The 18,812-nt window shown below is 37.3% G+C and overlaps 1 protein-coding gene across 2 annotated transcripts in view; it reads left to right on the forward strand.

Annotated features, from left to right (window-relative positions):
* LOC105447117 (telomerase reverse transcriptase-like) overlaps positions 1–18,364 on the forward strand; it is a 29,239-nt gene extending 10,875 nt beyond the window's left edge. Inside the window, exons 12-31 of one of the 2 annotated variants that reach the window (XM_030981348.1) lie at positions 139–209; positions 602–739; positions 1,422–1,518; positions 2,116–2,153; positions 2,548–2,673; positions 3,047–3,103; positions 3,747–3,850; positions 4,497–4,593; positions 5,370–5,549; positions 6,410–6,484; positions 7,059–7,184; positions 10,010–10,094; positions 10,696–10,788; positions 11,142–11,222; positions 12,035–12,107; positions 13,828–13,870; positions 15,274–15,403; positions 16,660–16,774; positions 17,421–17,526; positions 18,120–18,364. In XM_030981348.1, coding sequence (XP_030837208.1) covers positions 139–209; positions 602–739; positions 1,422–1,518; positions 2,116–2,153; positions 2,548–2,673; positions 3,047–3,103; positions 3,747–3,850; positions 4,497–4,593; positions 5,370–5,549; positions 6,410–6,484; positions 7,059–7,184; positions 10,010–10,094; positions 10,696–10,788; positions 11,142–11,222; positions 12,035–12,107; positions 13,828–13,870; positions 15,274–15,403; positions 16,660–16,774; positions 17,421–17,526; positions 18,120–18,197 — 1,913 coding nt within the window. In that variant the 3' untranslated portion in view covers positions 18,198–18,364. 2 annotated transcript variants of the gene reach the window in all.
* The last annotated feature ends 448 nt before the right edge of the window (positions 18,365–18,812 follow it).

The raw sequence follows: 18,812 nt of genomic DNA on the forward strand, positions 1-18,812 counted from the left end.
TGTAGATTCTTTGTAAATTGCAGTCACTGCACTCTAACCTTATATTGTCAAACCCTGAATTCCAAATGGTGTTGATATTTTCTGAATGATTGTTTGATTAATACTGTTATTTGTTAATGATGATTATATTCCATGTAGGTGTGAAGAAGTTTGTACAACTTGGTCGTTTTGAAAGACTGTCTCTCAGGGAACTCACTGAAGAAATCAGGGTATGTAGGCACAAATTGTTAGTACTTTAAAAACTTGTATTTACTTAATTCATGTTAGACTTCAAACTTTAGCCAGTTCTAAAGGTCTGCGGTACCAATAACATACATTTCATTTATATGCAGTCTGACATTATATCAATTCTTGCGGGCCTCCAAATTTTTTTTCTCTCCTCAATAAAGATTGGTTGCCACATTATAATCTTGATCAGACCTGCAAATAATTTGATTCATAACACATTTTGATTCTTTCTGAGAGTTTGAAAGGCAATTTATTAGGTTCGGTTTTTCAGGCAGGAATTATGAGAGTTTGAGTATTCAAAGTCATGTGTCTCTATAGAAGATAATACAGAAGCTTAACATCCTTGATATGCTAATTTTCCTCTGTGTTGCAGGCGGAAGATTGCGATTGGTGCCAGCTTGAAAAGTTCAGAGGTCGCGATCCACCCTTCACATCCGTGGTCAAACAGCGCCAGCTAGTGACAGACTTCTTTCACTGGCTGATGATTGGTTACACCGTTCCTCTTATCATGGTGACTACTTGAAAGGAAACTTATATCTTTGTGTTTTATGAGAGTTGAAAAATGAGGGAAAAAAAATCACTTATTAAAAGTATGAGCAAAGCCAAGAATCTTTTTTTAGGAAATTATTCAATTTGGATAAATTTATGAGAATCTGGAGGTAGTAACTCGGGTCTTTCAGGGCTTACATGTTGTGCTTTTCTTGTACTTATGTGAAATTGTTCTGCATATAAAGATACTCTATATAAAGGGCATCTGTTATGAATAATTACGTTTTAAATGCAACTCAGAATATCAAATACCTTCCTGATTGGTTGAACCTTAAGTTGTGTTTAATATTTTTAGAATTTGCATTTTAATAAAGCCAGGGTAGAAATAGGATTGCAGGGCCCATAGGGAGAATATAATACCAACGAGGCTACCCTGGGTAAACAAGACATATTATTATTATTATTATTACTAATCCAACTTATTATGCAAGAGGACCCTAGATTACGATAAATGGCATGAGTAGGAATATGAGTAAATGTATGAAAGTTTTTGGCTCGATTATTATCCAAGTTATAATGCCAACCTTTCCCATTCCTTTTTCTTTGACAAATAAAAGAGAGGAAGCAAAAAAGGTTTTGCATTGTTTATTATCATCATTCATTGTTCTTTCCTTATAAACCTATTCATCTCACTTCTCTGTTAGATGTGCTTCTATGTGACAGAGAATTCTAGTTCCAGGAACCAGCTCGTATTCTACCGGAAGCCTGTCTGGCTCCTGCTGGAGAAGATAGGCATTCAGTGTAAGGAAAAAAGAAAAAAAATTACCTTAAAGTGACTCAGTAACATTGCCTCAGACTCTGAAACAAAATCCTGGATTTAGCTTATGATGCAATCGTAATTTCAAACCTTTAGGTCAGTCAGGAATCCCATGACTTTTACAAGCCGATCGCCTGTCTGATTATCACAATATTTTGAAGCGCAATTTTTTTAGGGCTTCAATATTACACCATATCACAGACACTGATAACACGTAGGGCTATGCATCTCAGATTTAACATTGTGAAACGATGCCTTTAAATTTTCAAAACTTATTCTTCTGTCTTAGGGCTGCATTATTCCTTAAAGAAATTTGAGATGAAATTAAATGGAAGAGGTGGTAATTTATGTGGGAAAAATGATAAGTTCTTATTTGTTGATGTGCTTCCAATTTAACAAATGTAATGCATCTAGAAGTCTTAAACATTTTCGGCTTTAGAAAATGTAATGCATTTAAACTCAATGTGGCAAGAGCTGATTATACATTTCTTCCTTTTGATTTTGTTTGTGGTTTATTTATTTGAGCCAGACTACAAATAATTATTTCATTTCACTAGAATTCTTCTGCTTTTTCTTCGCAGATTATGTGTCTCATGGAGTCATGAAGCCTATGAAAGAGGTATTATGTCATTGTTTTGTTTTCTGTCGTCTCAAAGAACTTCTCTCATATTTTGTACTTTTAATAATATGTTGATATTAATATGTGATTTAAAATGATATTCAATACTGATGTTAATGACTAATGATTAAGATATAAAGATTCAATGGTTAATGTGTTTTATTGCCAAATTTCCTGAAAAGGTATTTACATGATTTTGAAGTACCCAATAATAATACTCTCCCATTCTCTCTCTCTCTCTCTCTCTCTCTCTTGTTTGTTTTCTTTGGGAGGGGGACATTAAAAGTGGGGGTGATTTTGTACTGTTGAGGGGGGGGGGTGCCCTTGTGCCCCCTAGTTACACCACAGTTAATAGACAATGTGCTCATCAATCTTGTCCATCATCTTGTTTCAGAATGATGTGAAGAAGCTTGTATCGGCCGGTCTAACTCTTGGCTTCTCTAGACTGCGCTTTGTTCCTAAGACTAAAGGTCTTAGACCCATTACAAGGATGGGCAAGTCTGTCATTGAGGAGAAGAAGGTCAGTCAAAGTCAGAATAATCCATTCAAACCTGTTTTTAAGGACCACCTTTATAAAAAGACCACATTTTGGGGAATATTTGTATTATTGACTACCGAGGGTCTCCCACTAAAACCTGTTTTGAAGTTCCTGTACATACAAGTCTCCTTGTCTCCTTTGTCTTTCTGTCCAGGTTCCACCATCTTAGTAAAATCCTTGTTGTACTTACCAGGATGTATATTGAAAAAATTAGCAATTTTACCAGAAGAAATTATGTATGATGATGATGGACAGTAATAAACAAATAGTAAAAGGAAAGCATGCTTGTATTTCACAATCTAACCATTATAGAAAAAAAAGCAAGATATTTTTTTGTTCCATTTATGCCTCCTAGGGCCTGAGTGTGAGACTTCTTCTTCAGGATCTGTTTGATGTGTTGACATACCACAAAGTAAGTCATGTAAATGTCTGATTACAATCATGATCAGAATTACAATTGGAATCAGGATGAAATGAATGCATTTATGCACTATTCCAAAGTATAAAAACTAGGGTATTTGTGTTTGAAAATGCATACTATCCTATTGGTTGAATTGTGATCATGTGATGTTCAATAGATTTGTTATACTACATGGTTGTGTTGTGTTTTCATTTATTTGGGCTTTCACAGTTGATTGTGGTATCCTTACACTTTTGGTTGACAATTTTATGTCCTTTATGTATCATCATAATTTGAAGTGTGTTGCCAGGATTTGCACGGTGAAAATCTCAAAATTTGTAAAAGAGCCAAAATATTGGGGGAAAAAAATTGCAATTGAAAACATTCCTATAGTATGGTGGCAAAATATTAATTATAAGCAAAATTACAGTCATTTTTCTTTTCAAATTTGAATTGTGCAAGTGGCAGTGTTTTATTCACCCCATATTTTGTGTACAAAATGAAGGCTTCAGTCTTTTGATCTGAAATTTTGCACATGCTTTCTTTAACTCGTCCTGCTGCTATGAACAAGTTTTGAGATAAGTTTCTGATATGGGCTTTAAATGGGGCTAGTTTTCAATTTCCATCTTCTGTTTTTGCTGTTGTATTTCCTCAGATCAACCAGCCATCTGTGATGGGCTCTTCATTGCTTGGAATAGATGGTATTTATCACAAGGTATTGAAGTTCATTAAGGATAGGAAAGAGAGAAAGGATACCAGGTAAGCTAAAGAACATTTTTCATGCTATTAAAAGAAAATGGAGCCTCTTTAATCTCTTTCTCTCTCTTTCTCTCTCTCTCTCTCTCTCTCTCTCTCTCTCTCTCTTTCTATTTCTCTCTCTTTCTCTCTCTCTCCCCCTCTCTTTCTCTCTCTCTCTCTCTCTCTTTCTCTCTCTCTCTCTCTCTCTCTCTCTCTCTCTCTCTCTCTCTCGCTGTCAAGTGATAATAAACTCTAGTCATTACTGACCAGCTGTTCTACAGGATTGTTGTAATTTTGTAAAATTGTTGATTTATTAAAATTCTCAATATGAGTTGCTATACAGGTCATTAATCATTTACTATGTAAATGTTTATTTATAATGCAGTGCTGATCTTCATATCTTTTGGCATAGCTTTCCAGAAAAATTATTGTCTATACTGTATTCAAGTTTCCAATTACTAAATTTTGACTTTAGCATGGCAAAGGGGGTGAGAAAAATTATTTTGTTTTCATATTAGGAGCTTGCCTCCATGTAATTTGGTGTTTAGACAAGTTATGTAGAATTGTCTCTTGCTATGGCCACAGATTAACATTTCCTTGACATCTTCTGATTTGTCTATACTTTGATACAGACATTTACTATTTTGGTTTGTCTATATCTTTTCAGACCGCTGTACTTTGTGAAGATAGACATTGAGAAGTGTTATGACTCCATCAAGCATTCAAAGCTGCTACAGATTATCTCAATGCTTCTCCAAGGGCATGTGAGTAGTATTCATTTCACTCATTTTGGAACAATCTATCTCAACTGAATTTTGACTTTTAATCCAGCGTAGCATTCAATACTGCAACCTAACAAGCAAACCAAGCCGTGTTTCCTGATTAAGTCTTGATTTCTATAAAACACTCACTCTCATCAAGCCCCAAGTAAACCCTACGCTCAAGTTACATTCATCATAGGGTAAAGGTATAGGGAACATTTGTGCATCTATGTTGTATTTTTTTTAAAAATTATTCCTTTCTTCCATCTTTACTTTTGATTATTCTTCCTCCTTCTCCTGTACTTCTTCATGTCCACTTCATTCTCCTCTTTCACTTCTCATTTTAATTCTCTTCATCTGCTTATTTCTATTTCTCTCTTTTTCTAATTTTTCCCACTCTCTTCCTTTTCTCTCTCTCTTTCTCTCTCACTTTCTCTTTTTTTTTTTTCTCTTTGTCTTTGTCTTTTTCCTTCTCCATCTCCTTCCCCCTTCCCCTTATCATGATTTTTCTTCTCTTCTCTTTCTCCATCTTTTTTTCTCTCTTTCTCTCTTTCTTTCTTTCTCTGTTTTATTCTTCTCTTTTTCCTTCTTTTCTTTATGTTCTCTCATTAAGTCCCATTTCTTCCATGCCTTTGTCTTGGTCTTGTATGCTGTGGCCTTGAGACTTTGGGCCTTGACTACAACACTGACACCTACCACAATCAGCACACAATATTGAGTAAGAATTTATACTGTAGACAAAGAAATCATTACACTCCTATTCCCTGCTTTCGTACCAGGACAAACCGGATGAGTATCAGCTCCAGCGTTATGTTACCGTGACGAGAGCAGCATCGGCATCGACTGGTCTGCAGAAGAGAAGCCATCGTCATGTGACTACGGAGCTGAGCAGTTTTCATCGTCAGTTGATTCAGATGGCACAGCATGGAAAGATCAAGAATGCGATCATCATCAATCAGGTATAACAATTGCTGCCAATATTTTACAACTTTATCAGTTAGAGAGAATGTTGAGTTCTAATAAAGTTAAAAGAAATAGACTATACACAATTTAGATTCTTTTTATTCCCATGGGTATGAGTATCAAAGTAGCAATGTTTCATGAAATGTATTGCCATTGCAGTGCGCTCGTATTTAAAATATATGATATTAAGAAAACTATATAGAAAACTTCCCCAATTGGTGCCTGTTGATCCCCCATGATCCTCTTTTTCTTATGTTAGTTGAGAGCTGAGTTAATGAAATAGCCACCTGTCAGTGACCTCGCTGTGTGGTCTAATCCCTTCTTGCCCAGTAGTATTGACGGTCTTAAATAGAAATATTTGATGTTACTTGTTTGTGTAGTCCTATGTACCCATATCTGTGCCCGATGCATTTCAGCAAGATGTAGTCAATTCAGTAAAATTTGATTGATTTCAAAACCTCATAATATTCATAAATTCATATTAGAATAATAAATTTCCCTGGAAGTTCTAATCTTGCATACCCTGTAGCTGTAGCCTGGCTGATTAGAATCCCACATTTTTCACATCATTAAATCGTTTTACTATCTTATCGCCAACCATCAAATATTCTGTATATTATATCTTATCAGGTTAACATAGTGAAAATACACGTAACTCCCACTGCTTTGCTGCAGAGACTGAAACCTCTGGTTCAGGGTTTTAATATCTCACTCACAACCATGAAATATTTATATATTTTATCTTATCAGGTTCACACAGTAAAGGAAGCACCCATGACTTTGTTGCAGAGACTAAACCTTTCGTTCATAATCTCATTCACAGCCATGAAATATTTTGTATATTCTCTCTTATCAGGTTCACACAGTAAAGGTGACACCAAAGGACTTGTTGCAGAGACTGAAACAACATGTCATGGCTGACATAGTGAAGGTATGATTAAGCAATTTACTGTAAAAATAGCCAGAAGGAATCTAATATAGTCTGCTGAGAGCCAGAAGGGTGTTTACCCATACATGTGCCCTCTAACACAATAATGCCCTTCTAGCCCTCATCGGACGATATGATAGATTAAGAGCTGGTTAATGGAAAGAGTTTGATATACGTAGTAAAAAGAGTGATGTATGATGAATGGATAAATATGATCTAAATGTAGAAACCGGCATGTTAATTGTGATAGAAGGAAAAAAACAGAGAGTAAGGGAGAGAAAATAGAGAAAGAATGTGTGACAGCGAGAGAGAGAGAGAGAGAGAGAGAGAGAGAGAGAGAATGTGTGACAGAGAGAAAGAGAGAAAGAGAGAGAGAGGGGGAGATAGAGAGAGAAAAAAAGAGAGAGAGAGAGAGAAACAGAGAGAGAGAGAGAGAGAGAGAAACAGAGAGAGATAGATAGAGAGAAAGATGGAGTGTGTATGTGTGAGAGAAAGAAAAAAGAGCATTTTTTACGATTTGATGACATTTGTCTTGCCGTGTAACTATTATGAACATATAATCTGTCATTGTTTTCAGAGTGGTAGGAAGTACTACTGGCGTCAGGATGGCATCAGCCAGGGCTCCATTCTCTCATCCCTTCTCTGTAGTTTCTTCTATGCTCACCTGGAGAGATGCTACTTGTCAGATATAGACCAAGAAGGGGTATGATACCACTCTTTATTCAGACTGTTATCCATTTTATGTCGCTTCTTCTATGCTCACCTAGAAAGAGGCTACTTCCCAGATATAGACCCAAATATGTTACCACTCTTTAGTCAGATTGTTATCCATTCTATGTAGCTTCTTCTATGATCATCTAGAAAGAAGCTACTTGTCATATATAGACCAAAGAGGGGTATGAAACCACTCTTTATTCAGACTGTTACCCCTTCTCTGCAGTTTCTTCTATGCCCACCTGGACAGAAGCTACCTCTCAGATATTGACCAAGAAGGGGTATGTTACCACTCTTTAGTTAGACTGTTACCCCTTCTCTGTAGCTTCTTCTATGCTCACATTGAAAGAAGGTACTTGTCAGATATAGACCAAAAAGGGGTATGTTACCACTCTTTAGTCAGATTGTTACACCTTTTCTGTAGTTTATTCTTTGCTCACCTAGGGAAATGCTACTGTAGCTAAATGTTATCATCAGTTCTAAAAACATTTGCATTCATCACAGTTTGTTTATAATTTTCAGCTGATTTTACTACACAACCATCAATTGCCTTTCATAATCAACAGACCAGCAATTCCTTTTAAAATCATCTCTTTTGATCACTGCTGGTCAGCCTATTCAACATTGTGACTCAATAGAATATAAATCAGGCAAGCTCACCTGTTGTTGAAATACCTTCACTACTGTACCCTAGTAGATGTTTTTGTATCATGGCAACAAATGGCCTATCAAGAGACAGTCTGGAAAAAAGGACATGACATAATTTTCTAGATTCATTCCCTGTGCACCATCTTAAAATAGATATTCATTGATTTTAAATCTAGCTTTATTTTCATTATTGCAAAGTTAAAACTTTGATTCGACAAGGTTATCAAAATTCAATGCTTGGAAACATTCGAAGTAAAGATTATTATAAATTACAAAACGCTTAAATACAGCCCCGGCATAGCACCTGAATAGCTCTCCGAACGCTGCTGAGATGTGTGAGATCACAGCAGGGACATGATTTGCACAAGCAGACGATGTCCCATGACATCTCATACATTTTCAGTGCCTGTGTTTTCATCTTCTCTTGAGTTCTTTCTCTTACTTCACTACCGTCAGGCTAAATGTATAATCTATTGCCTTACTCTAAACCCCGCGCATGGTTTTATTTTGATGACAAATGCAGCGATACAAAAATAAAGGAATCTGTCGCTTGTAAACAAAATAAGACGCCATTGTATATTCAGCTGCACACACCGCGGTATGTTCGGCGTTTCAAGAGGGAACAAATGCCGTCCTAAATATCAATCCGGGGGCTTTTCAATTTGAAAGTCTGGTTTCTTTGATTGTTAATTAACCCCTATCCTGTGTATTTACAAGCAAAAGATTTTAGTTATCGGAATCGGGTCATATCCCCTTTTGATCGGTTTGACAAGCCATTACATTTATATACACTAAACTCATTATAATTTGACAAATAATAGCTTTGCAATTATGTTCATTCTTTATGGGGTGTCATCTGCTTGGGCAGTATTGGTCCCTGTTGTGACGTCATTAAAACATCGTTATTTTTCTGGCGAATCTCTCGTATATCCCAGCTGCTATGGAGGTGGTTGTATTTGTATTTTTATAAATCACCCGATATGTAGCTGACCTCAAACTTGTACGATGGCCATCTGTTAGCTTACCAGTTTCTAGTGATACAATAGTTGACATATTTGTGATTTTCTTTGAATTTCACCTTTAATAGAAGGACTTAACCCTGGAAACTAGATTTTTCTGCTAATCACATGCAATTGTATATTACTCATCTGCACTACATAAAGTTTTATCAGCTGCAATTATCAGCAAGAAGATTTCTCATAAAGATTTAATCTATGGATATCATCTTGCATTGTAAAATATTCATCATTTGTGCTATCCGAGGAGGAGTTTTAATTTCAAGAGCATTTCTGTTTTAATGCGTTTCGTCGAGGCCTCGCGGGCGCGGTCGCTTCATTTCCTTCAAGCGTTTTGACACTTATCAAAGGAAATTTTTGTGTATATATTTAATGCATGATAATTATATGGACATCATGCCTCCGGGCTCCAGATGAGTTATTTTATTGGATTCCCACATCTGACACTTTCCTAGCAGTTCGCATGGAGTGTCTTTCATCAAGATACTGGTGAGCCTATCTTTTATGTTAGGAATTCAGTACACGAATGCCAACACTGCCTCTAAGAGTTTTTTTTTTGGGGGGGGGGGGTACGGGGAGGTGGTAAATAAATGAATTCTCCAGCATATTGCCCATGAAAGGCCAACAGTTTTTGCGGGTGCCTTACACCACTCCAGCAAAGCATAGAGAGTCAATGCTAATGCGTATTGACCTCTAGCACTGCATACATGCTGTGAGGCAGGGACCTAGAAGTCTATACACAAATATACACACCACACAATATCGCATAGACTCTACACAATCATGTCAATGCAGCTGTAAGCAAAGTTTGACACTAGACTTACAATTTTAATTTTTAATTTATTCTTTTTAACATCAGTAAGTTGAAAAAATGTATTTTACTGCTATTTAGGTGTCATCAATTGTCACTAAAGTACCGATTTTGAGTGAAATCAGTTGAGTTTTGTACAGTGGTGTTTGAAATGTTGAGAATCAAAAGCACAGCTTTTACTACACAGCCAGGATAGTGATGCTCCTATGTGTGCCTTACACTGTAGGTATGGGCTTGGTCTTGGTGGTATAAAGGCTTTAATATTGTACTCCTGCTTTCAATAAAAATATGTTCCAGTGTGTATCATATCTTTCTCTCTATATTTCTGTGTTTCTCTAGCTGATGATGAGATTGATTGATGATTTCCTGCTCATCACCCCTCATCATGACAAAGCTCAACGATTCCTCCAGCTACTTCTTTCAGGTTGGTATAATGTCCGCCATTAGCAGTAGTGGGTTCTTGTATAGCACTCATGTTTGACAGACTTCACATTCCTGGCTTTCCACAATTATAAACCAGGTTTGGAGCAACTTTAGAATACCCCACAACTAAAATTGACCAAACGTTCATAGGGTACCAAATGCTTCTCCAATAAAGCTAAATCTCGAGACTTAAGCTTTTTAAGTAACACTAAACCTAATCCTAACCCTAACCCTAACCCTAGGTCTTTGACGTTTATGTACGTTAGCCATATTCGTGGGGTTTTCTAAAGTTACTGGTAAGCCCCAGGGGAGAGCCTAGCTGCCATTACGGTGCTCCAGCACTTCAAGGAATTCATTCCTGCCAAGTACCCATTTACATCACCTGGGTCAAGTGTGGCAAAAGGAGATTAATGTCTCGCCAAAGTGTAGTAAGTTAATGATTTTCCTTATGAAGGTATTGTCAAAGTTCAACCATTATTGAATGGGATTTGATTAATTTAATACGTTTCGGTATATTTAACTGAGGAGTGTTTATATGTACATATTTTGTGGCGGAATGCATCTACGTGTATTTTTACTTATCTTGTATGCATGAAATGAAGGTGTGAAGCAGTACGGATGCAGTGCCAATCCCAGCAAGACATTGGCTAACTTTGATTTCATGCATGATGGTCAGTTAGTACCCAGGTCAAAAGGTCAGTATAAAATGCACACCAGATTCTGAAACATACATGTACATATCTACTATTAAAACAACAATTTTGTATCCCCTGTATCAAATATATGACAGCTAAAAGTTTCTAAAATATATATTATATTGTTTTATAAAACATGGCCCATTTAAAATACATTTACAGCAACCTGAAGTGCATTATTTCTTGTCTTTATTTTTATTGTGCAAAACCCAAAGCACACTGTGAATCTGCATTGCACTATGAATTCAAGTTTTATAAACAGAAAGAAGGGTTTTATGATAAATCAAAGCCCCAAATTGTGGAAAAAACTTCATATTTCATTGTTGTGAGTCATCTTCTTTTTTCCTGTTTAGAACTGTTTCCCTGGTGTGGTATAGTCTTCAAGACGCAGACCCTGAACATCAGCAATGATTACACAAAATACAACAATGTCAGTAAGTACATCCCAGGAGATACATGTAGCTCATCAAGTCATTGCCTTAGTTACTTATATTTTTAATGCACATTTTATTTGCATTGTAGCATCACTCATAATCCACCTTAAAGGCATAACAATGTTAAATCTGAGATACATGGCCCTACATGTTATCAGTGTCTGTGATATGGTGTAATATTGAAGCCCTAAAAAATTGCGCTTCAAAATTATCATGAAGTGCCGCCAAAAAGTAAAAATCTTTGAGTAACCGGTTTTACCATACTCATTTTCCACAATAGACTGTAGTGTTATAAAAACCGTTAGGAAAGCGAAAAATAAAATTTTGATTTCCAATAATTATATTGATAATCAGTCAGGCGATCGGCTTGTAAAAGTGATGGGATTCCTGACTGAACTAAAGGTTTATAATTATGATTGCAGCATGAGCTAAATCTAGGATTTTGTTTCAGAATCTGAGGCAATGTTACCGAGAAAAAATTACACACTAGCATGTGTGCTTGTGACATAACAGACATCGGGATACACTTCATGAAGGCATTCAATTATCAATCAGTCCATTAATCAACCACTATGTGAAATTATGTAGTAACAAAACCCATAGGGGTATTGGAGGGTGGTGAGAGAGGATAAAAATAAGGGAGAGGGCGTGGTGAGAGGGGGGGGGGAAATAAGGAGTCCTTTTCTCCTGAGCCTTCAGGTACCCACATTTTGTCTGTTTACTGGCTATGTACTATTTTAGGTACTTTTGGGGTGGAATTTGCTGTGCTGTCTAAAACGTCTTAATGAAAGATCTTCTCTCTTTTCTGTCAGGTATCCGCTACACTCTTACCATCTGTACAGACAGAGATACATCTCTACATCTTATGAGAATCAAACTCACCTGGTAAGTCATGCTTTTTCCCTTGTAAATGCGTTCTTAAAGTAAAGTAAAGCGCTTTGAAATTTGTATTAAGCGCTATATAAAAATTAAATATTATTATTATTATTGTTATAACCTTGCCATTTCCTTTTAATCAGTTTTGTACATTATCATGTTTTTTGGGAAATGAACTTCTCGATCTTGGTTGGCAGACTCTTGGACCTGCTTGTTTTTGGGGCTCTGCATGTGTGAGACTGTATTGTATCTGTGATCGTATCCTACTATCTTTCATGTTTTGAATTGCGCAAATCCTTGAAACACGTTGGTCTCTTTGCCAATCCACCGGGATCGAGAGGTCCATCCTTCCCAGGGGCCCCAGTCACAAGCATAGCTTTTTGGAGTCCCAATTTGGATCATGTTTGTTTGTCATGATTGCTATGTCTGGTATTTTTTAATAAACTGAACTGAACTGATACCTTGTTTATTACTCATGATATCTATCTATCAAGGGATCTTCCCCAGGTTCTGAGATCAATTACACCTTTTTCCCGCCCATCTCTGTTTTCTGCCATCTTAGTCTGGAATCTTTTAGCGTCGGTCATTACATTCCATGTCTTAATGTTCCTCTAATATTGTATTGCAGGTCAATTATTCTTGAGTTCATTGTTGTAATTATTGAAATGGACAAACAAAACCTGTATCTTTTTAACTAAGCAATCCATGATAAAATGCCCTCTGTGTAAAGTATTAATTTTTTAAAAACCTTATAAGATATTTGTGAGTGAAAACTGTCATTCCATGGAAATGTGAGAGAAGATTTTTAATGCCATTTATTTTGAAATATAATCAAAAGATAATATTTTTATGCCTCCGTTACGAAGTAGCCGGAGGCATTATGTTTTCGGGTTGTCCGTCCGTCCGTCCGTACGTCCGTACGTCCGTACGTCCGTCCGTCCGTCCGTACGTCCCGTTCTCGTGATCGCGTTATCTGAAGAACCGATTGATGGATTCCTGCCAAACTTTGGTCATGTATGTATCTTGCAGAGCCGATGAACTGATTAGATTTTGGGGTCACGAGTTCAAAGGTCAAAGGTCACAGGGCTCATTATGTATGCAAAAACAGCTCGTGATCGCGTTATCTGAAGAACCGATTGATGGATTCCTGCCAAACTTTGGTCATGTATGTATCTTGCAGAGCTGATGAACTGATTAGATTTTGGGGTCACAAGTTTAAAGGTCAAAGGTCACAGGGCTCATTATGTATGCAAAAACAGCTCGTGATCGCGTTATCTGAAGAACCGATTGATGGATTCCTGCCAAAATTAGGTCATGTATGTTACTTGCAGAGCCGATGAACTGATTAGATTTTGGGGTCATAAGGTCAAGGTCAAAGGTCATGCGGCTCATTATGTATGCAAAAATAGCTCGTGAACGCATTCTCATTAGAACTGACAAATGGATTACTATTTAACTCGGGACATCTTGTAGAGCCAATGAACTGAGTAGATGTTAGGGTCATGAGGTCAAAGATCAAAGGGTCATATATGTATATGAGAAATTGCTTGTAATCACGATATTCTGAGAAACTGTTAATGGATTACAATTGAACTTGAATTTGAAAAATTTCTTCTGTTTTTGTTTGTAAAATTGCTCTATGACGGAGGCATCATTTCGACTGCGCGCAGTTGAAGTTCCATCTAGTTATTTGTGTTTCAAAGCAATTTCTTTGATTTATTTTTTAAAGGTCTCTGAAAGCCAAGAATGTCAGCATATTCATGGACCCACTAGTAAGTATTCATGTCACTCCTTATCGTAAAGAAAGTTTTAAAAGATAAGAATTGAAATATTTATTTTCAAAAAGATATTTGGGAATGGCTATCATTCTTAGCATGACTTATGTGTTTAAAAAATGAAATAATATACCTTTAGCTATGTACATTCGTTTTTTTTCTTGAATATTGCATTAAATGAATTGAATCCTACGAAAATGTGTCAATTTCAAATATACATGTATCTACAGGCAAATATCCTTTTGGATACTAGATAGTCAATGTTTTCTATACATGTGTAGTTTTTATACGGCCTAAAAAAAAGGTGTTGTATTGCCCTTTAGGTGCCAAAACATGGGTCTGTCAGTCAGAAATTTTTATTTTAAAAAAATATAAAAATTAATCCATTTAAAAAAAAAAATTACGTTCATAAAATAAAAACCTGACAGTAGATTTCAAGATTTTTCGGATCGGTCGCAAAGGGAGATACATTTTTATGCCTCCGTTACGAAGTAGCCGGAGGCATTATGTTTTCGGGTTGTCCGTCCGTCCGTCCGTACGTCCGTACGTCCGTACGTCCGTACGTCCGTCCGTCCGTACGTCCCGTTCTCGTGATCGCGTTATCTGAAGAACCGATTGATGGATTCCTGCCAAACTTTGGTCATGTATGTATCTTGCAGAGCCGATGAACTGATTAGATTTTGGGGTCACGAGTTCAAAGGTCAAAGGTCACAGGGCTCATTATGTATGCAAAAACAGCTCGTGATCGCGTTATCTGAAGAACCGATTGATGGATTCCTGCCAAACTTTGGTCATGTATGTATCTTGCAGAGCTGATGAACTGATTAGATTTTGGGGTCACGAGTTTAAAGGTCAAAGGTCACAGGGCTCATTATGTATGCAAAAACAGCTCGTGATCGCGTTATCTGAAGAACCGATTGATGGATTCCTGCCAAAATTAGGTCATGTATGTTACTTGCAGAGCCGATGAACTGATTAGATTTTGGGGTCATAAGGTCAAGGTCAAAGGTCATGCGGCTCATTATGTATGCAAAAATAGCTCGTGAACGCATTCTCATTAGAACTGACAAATGGATTACTATTTAACTCGGGACATCTTGTAGAGCCAATGAACTGAGTAGATGTTAGGGTCATGAGGTCAAAGATCAAAGGGTCATATATGTATATGAGAAATTGCTTGTAATCACGATATTCTGAGAAACTGTTAATGGATTACAATTGAACTTGAATTTGAAAAATTTCTTCTGTTTTTGTTTGTAAAATTGCTCTATGACGGAGGCATCATTTCGACTGCGCGCAGTTGAAGTTCCATCTAGTTTTTTTAGGCCTTATTGCTATCTAGTATATATCAGATCAATGTGCATGTGTACTTATGGTTGTATTAATCCATTATTTTTTAGATCAACTCATTTCTGACAATTGTCATCAATGTGTACCATCTCCTTCTACTGCTAGCGCATCGTTTCCACTCCTACTACTACTGCCTTGCTAGCTACATCAAACAGAACACACCCCCTCTACAGTTCTACAGTAAGACAATTTTCTCTGTGTTGTACATGTACCATTATGCTGTATGTATATAAGACCCGGCCCCCCCCCCCCACTCCCGAATCGGAGGGACCGCATTCTTGTTCCCAAAATCTCTGGTAAAGGGGTACTTTTCACGCAACAAAGTCCGGCTCGTAATACACAACAAATCGGCCCATATTGACTTTACACACCGGACTTAAGGGGGTGTTTTCAAAAGGAGGGAACATGCATACGCGTTTACCTAAATGGCAGAGTGGGGGGGGGGCCGGGATATAAGGTTATAATTACTTGTTATGCATGTTTAAAATTGTTTTGTATAGATCACTTTTGTATGTATTTAAATGTGTTTTGTCATTAAAGGTACTATGTCCCTTTTGCAGCCAACGTCAAATTCTATAGAACTTTGCAGGAATTATGAATATGTCATGTATGTCCTATCTGTGAAATTTAAACGTTAGCAGCATCCTAATATTCAAATTATGCAAGGAAACCCGTTTACTTGCTAGACTTCACTGTCAGACACCATTGAGTGACTGACTGGCTTTTTTTCTTCTTTGGTAATAACATATAACATACATAAAATGAGCTGAAAAGGGTACATGAGCATTTGTCTACATCAATAACCCCCTTCTTGTTATGGCCAAAATTAAACTGATTGAATTTTTGTGCAGCATAAAACGTATGACCATTCGATACAATGGTCTAAAAATCAAGACTATTACTTATTGGCTCTATAGCTCCTAAGTCGATTTGACAACTAATATTAGTTATTTTCCCACTTGAAGACATTTTCAAGCCCCACCTGTTTTAGGGAAGTTCTATATTAGTATTATCTTTCAAATGCCGTTGGAATTTAACCTTTTCATTTTTGGGGCCTGCAAAAGGGACATAGTACCTTTAAAGTAACCCTGTGGAATGGGATAAAAGGTCAAAATAGGTGCCAAATGTATTTTATGACTTTTCAGTTATCTGAGCTCTGTGTGAGGGGATTTTCCATAAACCGCAGTATACCATCTTCATGCTAGTGTGTAAAGCTGCCATCTACGTGGGCATTGTTTTATTATTATGATAAGCGAAAGTGCTTTGACCTCTGTTCCTATTCAGAGCCGCACTTGTTCACAGCTTAACCGCAATAAAGGGACAGGTAACCAAAACAACTGTTGTGGTTGGATTGTTATCTTTGGTGGCAGCGGTTGGATCTATATTTTTCTAATTCTCTTTTTTGGGGTGACATCCTGATTTCCTGTCATTTTCAGATATCTGGGCATCTTGTGTAAGGATATTCCATGCGTGTACCGTCTCCAAGCTGCGCAAAGATGACCAGGGTGAGAGGGAGACTACCTTCCCTCTCACGGTCAATACTGTCAACTGGTAGGATATACTCTTCATTATCATATTTAGTTTGTGAAGGGCTGGTAACATATTGAAAATTTGATAATGATAAAATTGGTCTGTGTATATGCAAGAAAATCAGGGCTGGGGGCTCATTAGCTTCAATTGGCAAGCAGTATATTTTGCAATTGTGAGCACTAAACACATCAGGTATCAACAGATGATTGTTGGCAGCTTGTCACACCTGCAGTCACTGTATGGGGAGTTCCAAATAGGCCAATTGAATTGCTTCGCTGCTGGGAGGATGATGTTATGTACCACTTATATATTCAAATAGAACATCCCTCTCATTACGTACACATACATGCAATGTAGAGGTGTCGTGGTTGAGTGGATACGTTGCCAGACTGTTGATCGCAAGGTCCGCGGTTCGAGTCCCGCCGCGGCACTAATTTCCTTTGGCAAGACATTGATCTACATTTGCCACACTCAACCCAGGTGATGTAAATGAGTACCTGGCAGGAATTAATTCCTTGAAATGCTGGAGCGCTGTATAAATGGCTGCTAGGCTAAAGCCGGGGTAATAATAAATGTGCCTCGGAATAGAATTATCTAGATAGATGGCACTATAGAAATGCCTATTATTATTATTATTAATGTATTTTATTGAAATTTTTATTATCAGGATTGGACTGAAAGCTTTTAACACCAAGCTGAGCAAGCACAAAGGACTGTACCATCCCCTCATCAAACTGGTCAGGAAACACAGACAGAAAGCAGCTCTCAAAATGGTAATTATTATTATTTTCTCATTTATGATGATAACAAAGTTACGATGTATAAGTCTATCTGCATTAACCAATCTTGGGGTTATTTGATGTAATGCTGCAAAGCACTTTATATTTTTCTCCACATGTTTTGGCCACAAAAGCAATCACTAGATCACTCCAAGAGACATTTTAAGACAAAATAATTTATACTTTCTTACAAAATAGATAAGACTTCATAAATTGTTGGAACTGGTCAACAGAGGCAGCTGTCTTCAGAATGACAGGTACACAAATCTACAGCATACCACCCCAACATTTTTCTTCTTCTTCATTATTTTAACCCATTGCTTACTGGAACCTGGTGGTCCCTGTGTTAAGCCTATGAGAATTAGATAATTCAGTAGTCAGTGGGTTAACAACTTAGTTTGTCTCGGGCATTTTTTTTTTTTTGGGGGGGGGAGGGGGTAAAACTTACGTACAAAAACATTTCAGGGGAGCATGAATGGGACACTAAATTCTATGTTACAATAGTTCTTGTATTGAATGGCTCCTGGAAGGTACCTGTATGTCTTTATGTATTTACAATTTCATTTCCTTCCTCTTTTTATTTGTAGGGGAAAGCCATGTTGGAGGTTCTTGAAGAGATGACCAATCCTGCCCTTCCGGACGACTTCATGAAGATGAGAAGATGATCGCTCCTACCCCTCCCTCTTTCATAGGACTTAAACTTGATATGAGATGACTGCCCTGTCCTTTCTCTGCCAGTGGGCTTTATGAAGATGATGGCTGTTACCCCACCCACCCTCATGAGATTGAGAAGTATTTCAAGTTCCATTTGAGCATACAGCCCTACCCTAGCATTAAAGATGAAGTTGAGTTGTGGTCATGCGATTGCATTATGAAAGAAACGGTGTGGAACCGACCAGAAAAGGTTGATCATCTAGCATATAAGAATGTGTGTGTATTGCAAGGTTCTGGAATCATCAAAATGATAAGAAATTTGGCCAAGTCTTGGTAAAGTTACAGAACACTTGCACAGAAAGATGTATATGGGACTACACGAACACGTGGCGTAAAAAGCCGGCCCCCGATTTTTACGATGTTACATGCATATTTAGAATATGAAGGCATTTGAAGAGCCATGCTTTTCAGGGAACATGTCTTAACTGATGTTCTTCGACACTTGCACAATAAGAATGAGTAATGCTCACAACTTATTTTTCACCTCTTCCCAGAACTCAACCTTCTCTTTAAGATGAAAGGGTGACAGCTCTCCCCCCCCCCCCTCATGATTTGTCATTTGTATC

The sequence above is a fragment of the Strongylocentrotus purpuratus genome, unplaced genomic scaffold, assembly GCF_000002235.5.
Source record: "Strongylocentrotus purpuratus isolate Spur 01 unplaced genomic scaffold, Spur_5.0 spur5_scaffold_12, whole genome shotgun sequence".
Taxonomy (NCBI): domain Eukaryota; kingdom Metazoa; phylum Echinodermata; class Echinoidea; order Camarodonta; family Strongylocentrotidae; genus Strongylocentrotus; species Strongylocentrotus purpuratus.